Source organism: Nerophis lumbriciformis, linkage group LG10 (genome assembly GCF_033978685.3).
Source record: "Nerophis lumbriciformis linkage group LG10, RoL_Nlum_v2.1, whole genome shotgun sequence".
NCBI classification, from domain to species: Eukaryota; Metazoa; Chordata; class Actinopteri; order Syngnathiformes; family Syngnathidae; genus Nerophis; species Nerophis lumbriciformis.
In genome coordinates, this window is record NC_084557.2 from 494,770 (window position 1) to 512,500 (window position 17,731).

The following is a 17,731-nucleotide window of genomic DNA, read 5'->3' on the forward strand; positions in this document are numbered from 1 at the left end:
AAGTTAGTGACTATGTTATCTAAAAAGGTGCTATGTTTCGTTGTTGGGTTTATAATATATACTTACGGGTCTTACGCATACATGCAGATGGGACCTATGACTTTAGCTACATTTTAATCCTTTAAATCACAGTTTTTACTTGGGAATAGACAAAAATGTACTTAAAATTGTAGCTGGTAGAGCAATGACTGAGCCCAAATATTGTGTCTACATTGACAAGAGTTTTTCTAGATAAAGTATGAATGAGAATCAGGGAAAAAAACAGTTGAATGGTGTTTATTGTAAAGATCATCAACAGACATGGATGATATCATACAAATCAAAGTGCTTTTCCCCAGGATTGAAATATGTTGGAACAATTATATTGACTCGAGTGCCAGTCTCACCTGTTTTGAGGAGGGGGTCGATGCTGCAAAAACTCAACGTTGGTTGCTCCCTAAAGCAAGTTTCTTGATCAGCACCTTTAAAAGGATCCCTAAGGCTCACATTTGTACAACACTGGCAGGGCAGCAAAGTGGCACCGCAGTTTCAAGGTGATGTAAAAAGACACTGCCTTCCAGTGTTATCTGAAGAGGAAAAACTCGGGTAGAGGGATTCAATTAGTCCTCTATGGAGCGGACGTATCGCTCATATGCTGCCTCGTCCATCAGAGAGTCCAGCTCAGAGGGCTTGGCAATGGTCATCTTCATTAACCAACCTGTGTTGAAAAGGATCCATCAAGTCGTTAGATCAAGCCCATCACTTTTGACTACTGATGTGCCAAAAGTGCTCCCACAAAATAATGTAGGAAAAAGTAGACTTTGAAACGCTGCATAGGATTTAATGTATTAGCTTGAGAGTTGGTATTGGTAAAATATGAATTATGGTGGAATGTGTTTTAATTAAGGCTGAAACGACGCGTCGACGTAGTCGACGTCATCGGTTACGTAAATACGTCGACGCCGTTTTTGTGCGTCGGCGCGTCGCATATTTACGTCACACTACTGTCATGGCGGAGCGCAAAGCAGACGATGCGAGCGAGGGGAAAAAAGCACGCCAAAAGTCGTCAAAAGTGTGGGAGTATTTCAATAAACGGCCTAATAATGTTGTTGTATGCACACTGTGTCGAGCGGAAATGGCCTATCATAGCAGCACAACGGCTATGAAGGAACATTTGAAAAGAAAACCCCCGACAGCGTTCTTGCCATCACCATCAACAAGTCAATCGTCCGCGTGCGTATACGTTGTCATTATTACACAAAAACATGAATGTGTCATTTGTATCTGCGTTGTAAATTCATAAACTAAAGCACCGTTTGCTCTGAGAGGCGCGTTTGGCGTGCCTGTTCAGTGTTTACAAAGACGCGCTCCTCTTTAACGCTGTGGAGAGGCGGCGGCGGCGAGCGAGCGGCGAGGCGGGGCGCGCCGGGAGCGACGCCGCAAGAGACAGGGGACGACGAGCGAGCGAGGAAGAGGAGCTGAAAAGCGAGGAAAGAAAGAGAAAAGAGAAAAGACTTTGTGTAAAATTAAAAGATTGTAAACCTGGCAAAGCCGTCTGGCGTTCAGTCTGTCGGTCCTGAAAGAACCCCACGGCACAAGACGTGTCACAAACGCTAACGTTAATTAGTTGTGCAAATACCTTTTACAACATTAACAGTTACATATACTATGTACAAACCAACAATTAACTTTCACTTTAATCATACTATCATTGTTGTGTTATTAAGCAAAATAAATAAATAAATGATAAATGGGTTGTACTTGTATAGCGCTTTTCTACCTTCAAGGTACTCAAAGCGCTTTGACACTACTTCCACATTTTACCCATTCACACACACATTCACACACTGATGGAGGGAGCTGCCATGCAAGGCGCTAACCAGCACCCATCAGGAGCAAGGGTGAAGTGTCTTGCTCAGGACACAACGGACATGACGAGGTTGGTACTAGGTGGGGATTGAACCAGGGACCGTCGGGTTGCGCACGGCCACTCTACCACTGCGCCACGCCGTCAAAATAAGCAATACTTTTACTTTTGTTGAAATGTTTACACTGTACACTTTTTTGTATTGGATGTTTAGCTTTATTTTTGCACATTTTAGCAAATAAGCAATACTTTTACTTTTGTTGAAATGTTTACACTTGTTACAGAATATTTCCGTTTTGCACTTTTTTGTATTGGATGTTTATCTTTATTTTTGCACATTTTAAAGCAATACTTTTACTTTTGAAATGCTTATACTATTCCAGAATATTAAGATTTGCACTGGATGTTTACTTTTATATTTGCACATTAAAAAGCAAATAAGCTACTTTTAATTTTGTTAAATGTTAAAAGTTTTAAATGTTTACATTGTTACAGAATATTTTGTCATGTTGTTGTCAATGTTGACTGAGTGGCCATACTTTTTTTTTTGTAAATAAAAGCCATGCCTTTTGAAAAAACTGGCCTACATTTATTTTTTCCTCTTCATTTTAAATAAAAAAAATAATCGGTAAAAGGAAAAATAATCTATAGATTAATCGAAAAAATAATCTATAGATTAACCGATTAATCGAAAAAAATAATCTATAGATTAATCGATAGAAAAATAATCGTTAGCTGCAGCCCTAGTTTTAATACTCCAAATCAATTAACATTTACTAATGTGTTTATTATTATAAATTGAGTATCATTTCAAATCATCCTTAATGTTTAGGGATGTCAAAGTGCTCACCATTGTTTTACATGGACAAGCCATTTTATTAGGTACATCCACAAAACAATACATTTAGACTCAATACAAGAGTTGTATCAAAAAGTCTATAGCTTGGATTTTACTAATCATAATAACATGTGTTTTAAAGAGGACCTAAGAATAATTTAGTCTTTTCTGACTTACCAATGATGTTACAATGTTAGATACTTGCGTTAAACAACGTCTAAGCATCAAATTGTTGCCGTGAGTTTATTTATTTTTATTTTTTTGTCATAAAGAAATACAATCATGTGTGCTTACGGACTGTATCCCTTGCAGACTGTATTGATATATAATGTAGGAACCAGAAATATTAATAACAGAAAGAAACAACCCTTTTGTGTGAATGAGTGTGAATGGGGGAGGGAGGTTTTTTGGGTTGGTGCACTAATTGTAAGTGCATACCTGCCAACTTTTGAAATCAGAAAAACCTAGTAGCCAGGGTCCAGGACAAAGTCCTGGTGGGGGGGTTCCTTCGCCCCCCGACGCAAAATGATTATTAGCATTCAGACAGGTTAAAATGTTGCTAAAAGCATCACTTTTCTATCAGTCACAGTGACTTTTCAAAACAAAAATATGACAGCAAAAATCATATGGGTTGATTGACATGTTTATTCTGTAAGCTAACTTCAATAGTTTGAAATTATTTTGACAGTTAATGCCAGTTATCCTGTCAACCTTTCACAAGACTTCAATTTGTTCATTGAAAGTATAAACACTTTTTACAGTAAACAAATGGTAAAACAGTAATAAACAATTCCATTAAAAATTGGTGTCATTATTAACTTTCTGTCCAAGCTTGTATAATCTACTGCCTTGTTCAATTGTAAAAAATATTCTGTGCCTAAAATTCACATTTCTATCACAATTATCATACTGTAAACATGGTAAGGTAACTTCATTAAAATTAATAGTCCTGTCAATAGCATGGAATTACAATTCAAATGTAGTTTTTTTGTAAGCCTTTCAAAAGAATTCAAAATATGAAAAATTAATGACAATTAATTGAAGCCATCAGACACTTGAAAAGTGGCACATCACATCTCTAATGTAATCATTTGAACTTTTCAACAGAAATAGCACTGCAAAAATATTAAGGACATACTTCTGTATTTTGGTAGTTATGCTGTCAACATTTAACATTTAAGATTTCTTCAACTTGGACTTGAAAGCATAAATAGTATAAACACTTTTAACAGTATAACAGTACTAAACAATTCCAATAGATAACATTGGTGTCATTACCTTTTTGTTTGCTCAATTATTGCCTCCGTAAATAAAACTTCGGCATTTATCACATCCAAAGAATCTGTTTGGGCGACGAAAAACGTTGAAAGTTTTCCACTTGTATCGCTAGCAACGGCATTAGACTTGTGTTTTTTTGTCCCAACGTGGTCTTTTACATCGCTAATTCCTCCGTGTCCGATCGAAAAATCTTGTCTGCACAAGGTGCAATTCGCGTAGTTTTCACCCTTTTTGGAACGGATAATTATTCCCGGATAGGCTTTTGAATATTCTTCACGGAATGACTGCAGTTTTCTTTTCGGTTTAAGACTCGTTTGCGATTTTTGTCCGGCTGATTCCATGATCGTTCGCTCGTTTGGAAACAATGGCAACTGGTGCCTCGTGCTTGGCAGCGGTGCTATAAATAGCCTCGCGCATGGCATTCGGAATGGCTCGATAGGAAGTTACGGGAACCAGTGTCGATTGTCATTGTTGTTACGCGATTTTGTGAATAAAACTTACAATTTTTTTTTTTTTTATTAATGAAAAACCGTATTTTTTATCACTGCAACCGTAACCCGGAATAGGTTGATGAAAACCGTACTAATTACGGGAAAACCGGAGTAGTTGGCAGGTATGCATGACTACAAATAACAATATTTGACATTTTGCAGGTATCAAATGGAACGATTTCCCACCTTTTCTAAAAAAGGAAATACGGTATTTGTAATGCAGCAATGTGTGCTTACCATCTTTGTAGCAGGATTTGTTGACCAGGCCCGGTTTGTCAGCCAGCAGTGAGTTTACTTCTACCACCTCTCCAGTCAGGGGAGAAAACAGCTCACTGGCAGCCTTGACACTTTCCAGAGCTCCAAATTCATCTGAAATAGCAAATAAACACTCATATTTAGATTGAAAGTAGACATTAGGGCTGCACGATTAATCGACATCAAATCCACATCAAGCTTTTGATTAGTGCAACTACATAACCGCAAGAGACTGAGGGTTTTTTTTCTCTTCCGTCACAGGCATTTGAGGGACAGCCATGTTGACAATCTTGCGTTTGTCTCTCTAATGTGTTGGCTTTCTGACAATATCTGACAAGCGAACGAGCAAGAATGTTTTTCAATACAGAAATGAGTCAACTTTATTTTTATGTTTGTTTATTTATTCAGGATAGATTTTAGATTTAGATTTATTGGTCCCCTTGGGGAAATTCATTGTCACTGTCGTACATTTAAACAATAGACATTACATAAAGTTATTTACTTTCCAATTACAGTACTATAAAGTACTATGAAAAACAACTTAACAGTAATTAGAAAAATAGGTTTGTATCCCTGTAAATGGTTACTTACATAATTATATATTATGATTACATTACAATACAAACACTGTATAGTTTCAGTTATTTCTGCAGTTTAAGAGCATGATGTCGATAAAAGCTCTGAGTTTGTCTGCATAAAGCCAAATATGTACACGAGTAAATTGTTGCATATTGTTGTGTGTGGCACCTTGACACAAAAATATGCTGATTGACAGGCTCCTGTTTTCTGTTTTATGCATTTTTATGTATAAAAAATAAAAATCGCAAATCGAATTGCAATTTCAGAGAAAAAAACGCAATTAGGTTTTTTCCTCAAAATTGTGCAGCCCAAGTAGACAGTTTATTGACTGATTTTAAATTGTATTTGAACATGCATATAAGGTGGGAGAAACATAGCATATTAATAATATCATTGCAGTGTATATTCCTGTATATAACTTCCAATAAATCTGATCAATGAGAATGTGTGGGGACTTAAAGGGGAACTGCATTTTTTGGGGGAATTTTGCCTTTTGTTCAAGGCACATTTTTTTCATAGAAAAAATGCGGAGGCACACCACCAGCAGAAATCATTAAAAACTGAAACTCAGCAGCTGATATTGACAGTAAAAAGTTGTCGTCGCAATTGATGGATATGACTTTAAAGCATAACCAAGCATGCATCAATATAGCTCTTGTCTCAAAGTAGGTGTACTGTCACCACCTGTCACATCACACCGGGACTTATTTGCTGTTTTCCTGTGTGTAGTGTTTTAGTTCTTGTCTTGCGCTCTTATTTTGGTGGCTTTTTCTCTTTTTTTGGTATTTTCCTGTAGCAGTTTATGTCTTCCTTGACCGCTATTCCCCACACCTGCTTTGTTTTAGCAATCAAGAATATTCCAGTTTTTATCCTTCTTTGTGGGCACATTGTTGATTGTCATGTCATGTTAGAATAGAATGGACTTTATTGTCATTATATTTGCATATAACGAGATTAAGGACTCCAAATTAAGGTGCGGTAGTGGAAACAAATATGCAATTAAAAAAAAAAATCACATAAGTAATAAAGATAAAAATAAGAATTGAAATAAACAGACTACTATCCAATAAACACAATTAGCAATCCTGTACAATATACAGAACAAAACAAGAGTACTGGAGTAATAAAGTAATGACAATCAGTGTCGGACGTATTGCACTCGAAGGGTAATATTGGGGTAGGGTATTGTATAGGGGTGAATAAATTATAAGTTTGAGTTCAGGATGGTGACAGCTGTGGGAAAAGAAGCCGTCTCTGATGCACCTGTAGCGCCTGCCCGATGTTCGGATGTACTTTGTGGACGCAGTCTTTGCTCCACAGTAAGTCTTTGCTGTCGTCCAGTATTCTGTTTTTGTTTACTTTGCAGCAGGGGCGTCACTAGCTTTTAAGGACAGGGGGGGGGGGCTTAGCCCCCAGGAGATGCACAGGATGCGAGCGAACGTTACGCACAAGCACAAAACTTCAAAAACGGCTAACAAAGACTTAGAAATTATTCATTGTTATTTTTTTTTATTTTTTTAAATGCACGGGACGAAATGAAATGCTCCCCGGGACGATGGCTTTTAACCATTTTTTTTCTTTTTATGTATTTATTCATTTTACATTATATATTAAATATCTTGGTTTTTCCTCCCTCTGAAAATCCTATGAAATGTTTAACAAGCCATCCTATAATAATACAACAGCTATTCATGTAACAATACAATAAAACAAATATATTTAATGATGTTCTTTTCATTATTTTAACAATAGGCTAATGTATATTACTTTATATAGATTCTACAAGAAACACAAAACTTAAAAAAATAAATTATTTACAATTGCACACACAAGGTTTTGTGCAGCTTCACTCATTGTAAAGGAAGATAATGTGCTTCGTACACTTGCAGGACCGCAAGCAAGGTCGCAGAGAAAATGCGGGCTGGAATTTGAGTGATGTGGGCATTTTCTATATGAACAAGTGGAATGGATTGGATACCGACACACTAAAGGGGCTCTCTGCCTTACGCTACGAAGTGAGGGGAAACTGAGTGAATAATAACAGGTTATATGATTATTTATTTAAACTCATATTTGGGCCACTTTAAAATGAATATGTCGACATGTGTAAAAAAAACAAAAAAACACCAAATTATTTAGTGGGGCTTAAGAATATTTTAGGGGGGCTTGAGCCCCCCTAAAATAGGCCTAACAACGCCAATGCTTTGCAGCCAGTTCAGTTTTAGTTTGGTTTTGCATAGCCTTCCCTAAGCTTCAATGCCTTTTCTTAGGGGAACCCACCTTTTGTTTATTTTTGGTTTAAGCATTAGACACCATTTTACCTGCACCCTGCCTCCCGCTGTTTCCCACATCTACGAAGCAATTAGCTACCGGCTAGAGATGCGCGGTTTGCGGGCACAACCGCGGAGTCCGCGGATTATCCGCGGATGAAAAAAAAAAAGAAATTAGATTTTATCCGCGGGTCGGGTCGGGCGGTTGAAATTAAAAAAAAATTAGATTTTAAATAGATTCAGGCGGGTGGCAGTTAAACCAATTGGTAAATATATATACATAGTTAAATGTTGTTACCCACATACGAAAAACGAGCAGGCACCTGCAGCATATGCCACAACAGAAGAAGAAAAAAAAAAAGAGATGGACACTTTTACGGAGTGGAGAAGGGACGCCTCGCCGGGGTCCGGGACCGAGGCCCCTTCCCCCGAGAGGGCCCCACCGGGAGCCGTAGCTGAGGCGATCCGCGAGAAGGGCCCGACGCACGTCCAGGGTCACCACCCCGCCCACCGCACCGACACCCCGCCTTGTCCGCCTTCGCCGCGGCCGGCGCCACGCGCAGCAGGTAAGCAGCTTACCTGCCCGCCACCCCCGTGGCCGGGGGCTCGTAACAGGGGTCACTCCGCGCGCTCCGCCCGCGCAGCTTACCTGCCCGCCACCCCTGTTGCCGGGGGCGCGTAACAGGGGTCACTCCGCGCGCAGTGCGCTCACGAAAGGGGTGGGGCTCACCCTGGTTGATATAGACAGCAGCTAGGACGGTGGCCATGGAAGTCGGAACCCGCTAAGGAGTGTGTAACAACCCACCTGCCGAATCAACTAGCCCTGAAAATGGATGGCGCTGGAGCGTCGGGCCCATACCCGGCCGTCGCCGGCAGCGAGACGCGCTTGGAGGTGCGCTCAGCGCGGCTCCCATATGATTGCGCACTGGTGTGCGTCTGGGCCGTGACAGCGTGGCACGCGAATGTCTGTGCTGCATTGGATCAGTCTCCTTTCTTTAACAGGCAAAAGCTTTATAACCTCACTAATGCCTTGCATCGTCTATATTAGATATATAACAACGGGCGGGTGCGGTTCTGATCAAATGTTACATCGGGTGGATGGCGGATGGTTGACGACTTTCTGATGCGGTTGCGGATGAAATAATTGCCTATCCGCGCATCTCTACTACCGGCTGTTACCTACTGATATGTAAGAGTATAACGTGTTAAGTCTGGCGATCTCTAGACAGTACAGACACTCAACAACGGCACATTATTTGCAGACTATAATTACTGGTTTGCAAAAACTATTTTTAACCCAAATAGGTGGAATTAGCCCCTGTTTTTTAGGAATTGGCTGCAGAAACCTCGTCACCTTGCTGGGCCAGCTGCGTCCCCACCTCAGGTAATCCACAGTAGACCACATCTCCCAAAGCTTCCTGCGGGTAAACCACACCCGGGGTCAAAGGTCACGTTGACCAACACAAGGTGGCGTTCGAGCGGGAATAATTTACCTGAGCAAAGCTGCTGATTCCCACCGTGCCAACACCATCATCCTCCACCCGGATCCACTCGTGCTTGTCTGTGAATTTAAGCGCTGAAACATAATTCAACACATTTAAGTTAGAAAAGCAGGAAAGTTAGCTGGCGCGTCCTTCACGAGCTAGCGGCTAACTAACACGTGAGGAGAAACAAGCAGGAACACCTGCTAAGGATGGACTCGACGAGGAAACGCTTCTCCGAATGAAGGCTTTGGGACACAGTCGATGAGAAGCGTGTGTTAGTGAAGGAATGGCGCTGGGAAAGTTAGAAGACAAGCAGCGGAAGAATCGACAAGCAGACATATTTCTTCTTCGTCTGTCGCCGCGAGTGATGACGCAACATTCTGACGCTTTTATCAGCGCCCTCTGCTGGTCTGGAGGAACTGGCAATTACAACACTTATTTTTTTTTTTTGTGCACGTTTTACCTTACTTAAAACTAATAATTCAGTTAGTGAAGTGAAGTGAATTATATTTTTATAGCGCTTTTCTTTAGTGACTCAAATCAATTTACATTGTGAAACCCAATATCTAAGTTACATTTAAACCAGTGTGGGTAACAGTGACGTGCAGTCACTAGAGGCAGGTGAGGCCATCATGGAAAGAAAAAAAATGTAAGAAGAATTTTTTTTTAATTAAATAGTTATATGTATCCAGTGATTACACTATAAAGTTATTTTCCATTTAACTTCACCCGTTTTAGATTATTTTTATTTAATATCGCTGAATTTTCACATTTGCCGTTCAAATACTGAGAAGAGACGGTGCGGTGAACAGCAGCCAGTTGAGGCACGTCACTCAGTGCCTCAACATGGATTGCGCAATGACTCGGCTAACTGCTGGCCTGCTGTGCAGTGAGACTGTATTGCTATATGAATTATATTATACATTTCCATAGTTTAGTTAGCTGAGGTATATAATGTACAGTGTATTTTGTCAACAACTGTATGTGTGTAACGTATTTCTTGTGCTGAGCGATCATAAAAGGGCTGCAAAAGACGCACTGGCTGAGGCTCGCCTCCTGCACCCCCGCCGTAGAATGCACGGCAACACCTGACGGGAGTGTTATATCAACTAAAGCCCACACTTAAACTTTCCACGTGCAAGATTGAATCTATTTAAAAAAGTTATTTCATAGAAAGCCAAAAAGTGCAAAAACAATAATGTTCGTGTTGGAGGAGTTGTGAATGACTGCAGGGCCACAACATTAGGTACACCTGCAGACTGCAGGTGTACCTAAATTCACAACTCCTCAAACACGAACATTATTGTTTTTGCACTTTTTGGCTTCTTATTAAATAACTTTTGTAACCTATTTTTATGGGCTTTCCTCTTTGTGATGTTAAGTTCCTGTTATGCGCTGTTATACAGTATATGCCTTGAGCTCTTATTTTGAAGGCGCTAAGAGCGGAAGTGATGTCACGTTGCGGAGGTTTTTGAAAGAAGGTAAATAAAGTGGTCCTGGTGTAAACTGGAGCCTCCGTGTTTGTTATTTTGTAGTTTCATACAGTATAGGCCACATTTATAAACCCTCGGTTACACTTTTTTAAATAGATTCAATCTTGCACGTGGAAAGTTGAAGTGAGGGCTTTAGTTGATATAACACTCTCGTCAGGGGGTGCATTAATCCAGCACAACAGCGGCTCATGGACTTATTTTATAAGTAAAGGTAAGACCATAATAACATTTTTTTTAATTAAATGTGCTTTTTTGTGTGCTACAGTTTGTATGTGTAAAGTTAAAGTTAAGTTAAAGTACCAATGATTGTCACACACACACTAGGTGTAATGAAATTTGTCCTCTGCATTTGACCCATCCCCTTGATCACCCCCTGGGAGGTGAGGGGAGCAGTGGGCAGCAGCGGCGCCGCGCCCGGGAATCATTTTTGGTGATTTAACCCCCAATTCCAAGCCTTGATGCTGAGTGCCAAGCAGGGAAGAATGCTGGTATGAGCTTTTAAACATAACCCGTTAACTGCTGCCAATCAAATGGTGAATAAGATACTCTTTAGGGTTCATATGTTTGTAAATCTGACTGTGATGAAGTCAGTGCCTCACCAGCCATCAACCTCACCGCACCTCACTGGTGGGTAAAGTGTCTTGCCCAAGGACACAACGGCAGTGACTAGCATACTTGCCAACCTTGAGACCTCAGAATTAGGGAGATGTCCAAAAGGCCTGCTGCGGGTGTGTGTGTGTGTGTGTGTATATATATATATATATATATATATATATATATATGTCTTAATAAGGTTATCCAAAAAATAGTGCTCGATACCGTAGTAGAGCGCAATATATGTATGTGTGGGAAAAAAAAATAAATCACAAGACTACTTCATCTCTACAGGCCTGTTTCATGAGGGGTTTCATGAGGGGTTCCCTCAATCATCAGGAGATAAATCTCCTGATGATTGGATAAATCTCCTGATGATTGAGGGAACCCCTCATGAAACAGGCCTGTAGAGATGAAGTAGTCTTGTGATTTTTTTCCCACACATACATACATATATATATTTATGTATATATATATATATATATATATTTATGTATATATAGCTGTAATTTACTGAAATTCAAGTATTTCTTATGTGTATTTATATATATATATATATATATATATAAATACATCAATCAATGTTTACTTATATAGCCCTAAATCACGAGTGTCTCAAAGGGCTGCACAAGCCACAATGACATACTCGTCTCAGATCCCACATCACATATATAAAAAAAATACTTGAATTTCAGCTATATATATATACATATATACACAGCTGTAATTCACTGAAATTCAAATATTTATTTCACCTGTTGTCTTTAACAGTAGCGGTCGGGAACAGCAGGAGGAGGAAGGACTCGGAGAGTTGGAGAGACTGAAAGGTCAAAAATAGCGAATAACTATTGATGTGCATTAAAACTTTGTTCAACTCTGGACGCCGGTCTCCTGTGACGTGTGTGATCCGCGGAACCGCTAGGAAGCGACTTCCACAGTGGAAAAAGTGAAGTGCTGTGAATACTTTCCGGATGCACTGTGACTGGAGCATGTGTGGAGACTGTGACCTCTTCAAAGTTCCTGGAAATGTATGTCTCGGACGACATCACACGGACTGTCAATTCTCCAGTACTGGTCAAAAAGGCACAGCAGGGACTCCACTTCCTTTGTGTGCTGCGGAGGAACCAACTTGGGCCACCATAGAGCCATTGTTGCTGGTGTGCGGTTTGTTGCCTGCTCTACTGTAGACAAGAAGGCCCTGCACAGGGTGACCAGGACAGCGGAGAAGGTTATCGGCCACCCTCTGCCCTCGTTAGAGGACATTGCTCGCTCTCGCTGCCTCAACAGAGCAGAGAAAATCCTGGTGGACAGATCTCGCCCTGATCAGCACTTGTTCAACCGGCTGCCCTCAGGGAAGAGACTTCGGTTACACAAGAGCAGAACAATCAGTTCAGTTTTTACCCGTGGGCGAGTAGGATATTGATTCTGTCCCAATAGCTGACACTGTTGCATTGTTTTTGGGCTGGTATTCATTTTTGACATGTTTTTTTAATCATTTGTTAGTTTTTTTAACTGAACTTAGAGTAGCCAGCTGTAAATTGGTCATGCTCTCATGTTTGAAGACAAACCATTCTATTCTGCATCATTGCCCACAGACTAATATTACTCTGCTTAATATTGTAATACAATGTCTACTTAATAAAACAGAGGGGTGGGAAAATGTGTTTAGAAATGAGGAAAAACATGGACATCGACTAATGAGGCTCAATGAAATACATTCTTTAACTCCATCCATCCATCCATCTTCTTCCGCTTATCCAAGGTCGGGTCGCGGGGAAGCCTAAGCAGGGAAGCCCAGACTTCCCTCTCCCCAGCCACTCCATCCAGCTCCTCCCGGGGGATCCCGAGGCGTTCCCAGGCCAGCCGGGAGACATAGTCTTCCCAACATGTCCTGGGTCTTCCCCGTGGCCTCCTACCGGTCCGACGTGCCCTAAACACCTCCCTAGGGAAGCGTTCGGGTGGCATCCTGACCAGATACCCGAACCACCTCATCTGGCTCCTATCCTTTGTGGAGGAGCAGCGGCTTTACTTTGAGCTCCCCCCGGATGACAGAGCTTCTCACCCTATCTCTAAGGGAGAGACCCACCACCCGGCGGAGGAAACTCATTTTGGCCGCTTGTACCAGTGATCTTGTCCTTTCGGTCATAACCCAAAGCTCATGACCATAGGTGAGGATGGGAACGTAGATCGACCGGTAAATTGAGAGCTTTGCCTTCCGGCTCAGCTCCTTCTTCACCACAACGGATCGATACAGCGTCCGCATTAGAAGAAGACGCCACACCAATCCGCCCGTCGATCTGAAAATCCACTCTTTCCTCACTCGTGAACAAGACTCCCAGGTACTTGAACTCCTCCACTTGGGGCAAGGTCTCCTCTCCAACCCGGAGATGGCACTCCACCCTTTTCCGGGCAAGAACCATGGACTTGGACTTGGAGGTGCTGATTCCCATCGCAGTCGCTTCACACTCGGCTGCAAACCGATCCAGTGAGAGCTGAAGATCCTGGCCAGATGAAGCCATCAGGACCACATCATCTGCAAAAAGCAGAGACCTAATCCTGCAGCCACCAAACCAGATCCCCTCAACGACCTGACTGCGCCTAGAAATTCTGTCCATAAAAGTTATAAACAGAATCGGTGACAAAGGGCAGCCTTGGCGGAGTCCAACCCTCACTGGAAACGTGTCCGACTTACTGCCGGCAATGCGGACCAAGCTCTGACACTGATCATACAGGGAGCGGACCGCCACAATCAGACAGTCCAATACCCCATACTCTCTGAGCACTCCCCACAGGACTTCCCGAGGGACACGGTCGAATGCCTTCTCCAAGTCCACAAAGCACATGTAGACTTGTTTGGAAAACTCCCATGCACCCTCAAGGATCCTGCAGAGTATAGAACTGGTCCACAGTTCCACGACCAGGACGAAAACCACACTGTTCCTCCTGAATCCGAGGTTCGAGTATCCGGCATACACCTGAATAGACCTTACCGGGAAGGCAGAGGAGAGTGATCCCACAATAGTTGGAACACACCCTCCGGTTCCCCTTCCTAAAGAGAGGAACTAGCACCCCGGTCTGCCAATCCGTAGGTACCGCCCCCGATGTCCACGCGATGCTGCAGAGTCTTGCCAACCAAGACAGGCCCACAGCATCCAGAGCCTTAAGGAACTCCGGGCGGATCTCATTGCCACCGAGGAGCTTTGTAACTTCCTCACTCTTCTTTAACTCAAGTATACAAAATCTTTTTACTGATAATCGATCAAAAAACAACTTCAAATATTTAAGTAACACTTTTATTAATACAAAACAGGCTGTATAAAGAAAAAAATAACTTTCTCATGCCCGGGGAGTTCTATTGCTCCAAATTGCAGTAGCTGAGAAAGTGGCATGTTTGGAAATTTAAAAAAAAACAACAAAAATAAAACAAGCATACACTCCCTTTGTCCTGTTCTGGCTTCATCATTTAGGCCGTGAAACAAAATAAAAATAACAACTAAAAGTGTCCCCTTTTGCATCCCCTCTAGAAATGGGCTAAAAGCTAAGAACATAAATAACAAAAAGCACATTTTGTTTGGCTTTTTACAAATTACACAGCTTTAAAGAGTCCATCCAGTGTCCACTTATCCTTCTATGATTCTGTGGGTGAGAATAAAACAGGATAACAGTACAGAGACATGACAGCTTGGTGTGGAGAGGCGAGTGAAACCGACATCTTCTGTGTGCGTTAGAGGTCATCAGCCGGCCTGAAAGGGATGTAACATGCCAGTCTCTCCAGCAGAGGGTGCTGTGCGCCGCTGCGACTAGTGAGTGCTGCTGGTCCGTGGGGTTCTCTAGTCAGTACAAGTCTTTCGCCTCACTGCAGGGGAGGAGCAGCTCGGTTGGGGAAAAGGCAGGAAGGTTCACCTGGGACCAGGGTCGGGTCAGCACACACACTCTGGCTTACACACACACACACACACTCGTGGCGTGCCAGGGCCACTGGCGGCTTTCTGGGTCTTAAGTGGCTCTTTCCTCGGCGTCCGTCTCCTGCTTGGTCCTGCGGAGGTTGCTCTTCATTTTCACAAACTCGGGAGTATTCTCTTGTTCCTCCTCGTTTTTCTCTTGATCCAGCTGCAGCTGCAACAACAAACACGCGGGGAATTGACCGGAGAGTCCAAATGGAGCAGAGCTTCATAATTGAACATAAAGAACTTTGCTATTCTAAAAATATATAGATGTGTATATTTGTATTCCAATAATGATGCTTGGTACACAAAACATAACAAAAATCAGATGTTAGATCCACTATGGACTGGACTCTCACTATTATGTTAGATCCACTATGGACTGGACTCTCACACTATTATGTTAGATCCACTATGGACTGGACTCTCACTATTATGTTAGATCCACTATGAACTGGACTCTCACACTATTATGTTAGATCCACTATGGACTGGACTCTCACTCTATTAAGTAGATCCACTATGGACTGGACTCTCACTATTATGTTAGATCCACTATGGACTGGACTCTCACTATTATGTTAGATCCACTATGAACTGGACTCTCACACTATTATGTTAGATCCACTATGGACTGGACTCTCACTCTATTAAGTAGATCCACTATGGACTGGACTCTCACTATTATGTTAGATCCACTATGGACTGGACTCTCACTATTATGTTAGATCCACTATGAACTGGACTCTCACACTATTATGTTAGATCCACTATGGACTGGACTCTCACTCTATTAAGTAGATCCACTATGGACTGGACTCTCACTATTATGTTAGATCCACTATGAACTGGACTCTCACACTATTATGTTAGATCCACTATGGACTGGACTCTCACTCTATTAAGTAGATCCACTATGGACTGGACTCTCACTATTATGTTAGATCCACTATGGACTGGACTCTCACTATTATGTTAGATCCACTATGAACTGGACTCTCACACTATTATGTTAGATCCACTATGGACTGGACTCACACTATTATGTTAGATCCACTATGAACTGGACTCTCACACTATTATGTTAGATCCACTATGGACTGGACTCTCACTCTATTAAGTAGATCCACTATGGACTGGACTCTCACTATTATGTTAGATCCACTATGGACTGGACTCTCACTATTATGTTAGATCCACTATGAACTGGACTCTCACTCTATTAAGTAGATCCACTATGGACTGGACTCTCACTATTATGTTAGATCCACTATGGACTGGACTCTCACTATTATGTTAGATCCACTATGAACTGGACTCTCACTATTATGTTAGATCCACTATGGACTGGACTCTCACTATTATGTTAGATCCACTATGAACTGGACTCTCACACTATTATGTTAGATCCACTATGGACTGGACTCTCACTCTATTAAGTAGATCCACTATGGACTGGACTCTCACTATTATGTTAGATCCACTATGGACTGGACTCTCACTATTATGTTAGATCCACTATGAACTGGACTCTCACTCTATTAAGTAGATCCACTACGGACTGGACTCTCACTATTATGTTAGATCCACTATGGACTGGACTCTCACTATTATGTTAGATCCACTATGAACTGGACTCTCACTATTATGTTAGATCCACTATGGACTGGACTCTCACTATTATGTTAGATCCACTATGAACTGGACTCTCACACTATTATGTTAGATCCACTATGGACTGGACTCTCACTCTATTAAGTAGATCCACTATGGACTGGACTCTCACTATTATGTTAGATCCACTATGGACTGGACTCTCACTATTATGTTAGATCCACTATGGACTGGACTCTCACACTATTATGTTAGATCCACTATGGACTGGACTCACACTATTATGTTAGATCCACTATGAACTGGACTCTCACACTATTATGTTAGATCCACTATGGACTGGACTCTCACTCTATTAAGTAGATCCACTATGGACTGGACTCTCACTATTATGTTAGATCCACTATGGACTGGACTCTCACTATTATGTTAGATCCACTATGAACTGGACTCTCACTCTATTAAGTAGATCCACTATGGACTGGACTCTCACTATTATGTTAGATCCACTATGGACTGGACTCTCACTATTATGTTAGATCCACTATGAACTGGACTCTCACTATTATGTTAGATCCACTATGGACTGGACTCTCACTATTATGTTAGATCCACTATGAACTGGACTCTCACACTATTATGTTAGATCCACTATGGACTGGACTCTCACTCTATTAAGTAGATCCACTATGGACTGGACTCTCACTATTATGTTAGATCCACTATGGACTGGACTCTCACTATTATGTTAGATCCACTATGGACTGGACTCTCACTATTATGCTAGATCCACTATGGACTGGACTCTCACTAGTGTAATGTTTTACTTCTTGTCTTACACTCCTATTTTGGTGGCTTTTCCTGGTTTTTTTTGGTTTTTTCCTTTAAACGCCATTCCCCGCACCTGCTTTGTTTTTAGCAATGAAGACTATGTAAGTTTTTTTTTACCCTTCTCTATGTGGACGTTGTTGATGGTCATGTCATGTACGGATGTACTTTGTGGACGCCGTCTAAACTCCACACGCTGTAAGTCTTTGCTGTCGTC

General features: G+C 41.5%; 2 protein-coding genes across 5 annotated transcripts in view; both read right to left on the minus strand.

Moving 5' to 3' along the window:
* Nucleotides 1-260: 260 nt before the first annotated feature.
* gcsha (glycine cleavage system protein H (aminomethyl carrier), a) lies at nt 261-9,419 on the minus strand. Its single transcript, XM_061970449.2, has 5 exons — nt 9,242-9,419; nt 9,051-9,133; nt 8,912-8,975; nt 4,691-4,822; nt 261-697 (listed from the first exon to the last, which is right to left on the minus strand). Exons 1-5 carry the CDS (start codon nt 9,378-9,380, stop codon nt 600-602), a joined length of 516 nt encoding a protein of 171 aa, XP_061826433.2. The 5' UTR covers nt 9,381-9,419; the 3' UTR covers nt 261-599.
* Nucleotides 9,420-14,403: 4,984 nt separating this feature from the next.
* Nucleotides 14,404-17,731, minus strand: part of fam107b (family with sequence similarity 107 member B) — a 67,069-nt gene continuing 63,741 nt past the window's right edge. For all 4 annotated transcript variants that reach the window (XM_061970456.2, XM_061970455.2, XM_061970453.2 and 1 more), the window contains exon 4: nt 14,404-15,244. In XM_061970456.2, coding sequence (XP_061826440.1) covers nt 15,125-15,244 — 120 coding nt within the window. In that variant the 3' untranslated portion in view covers nt 14,404-15,124. The remainder of the gene's footprint in view (nt 15,245-17,731) is intronic.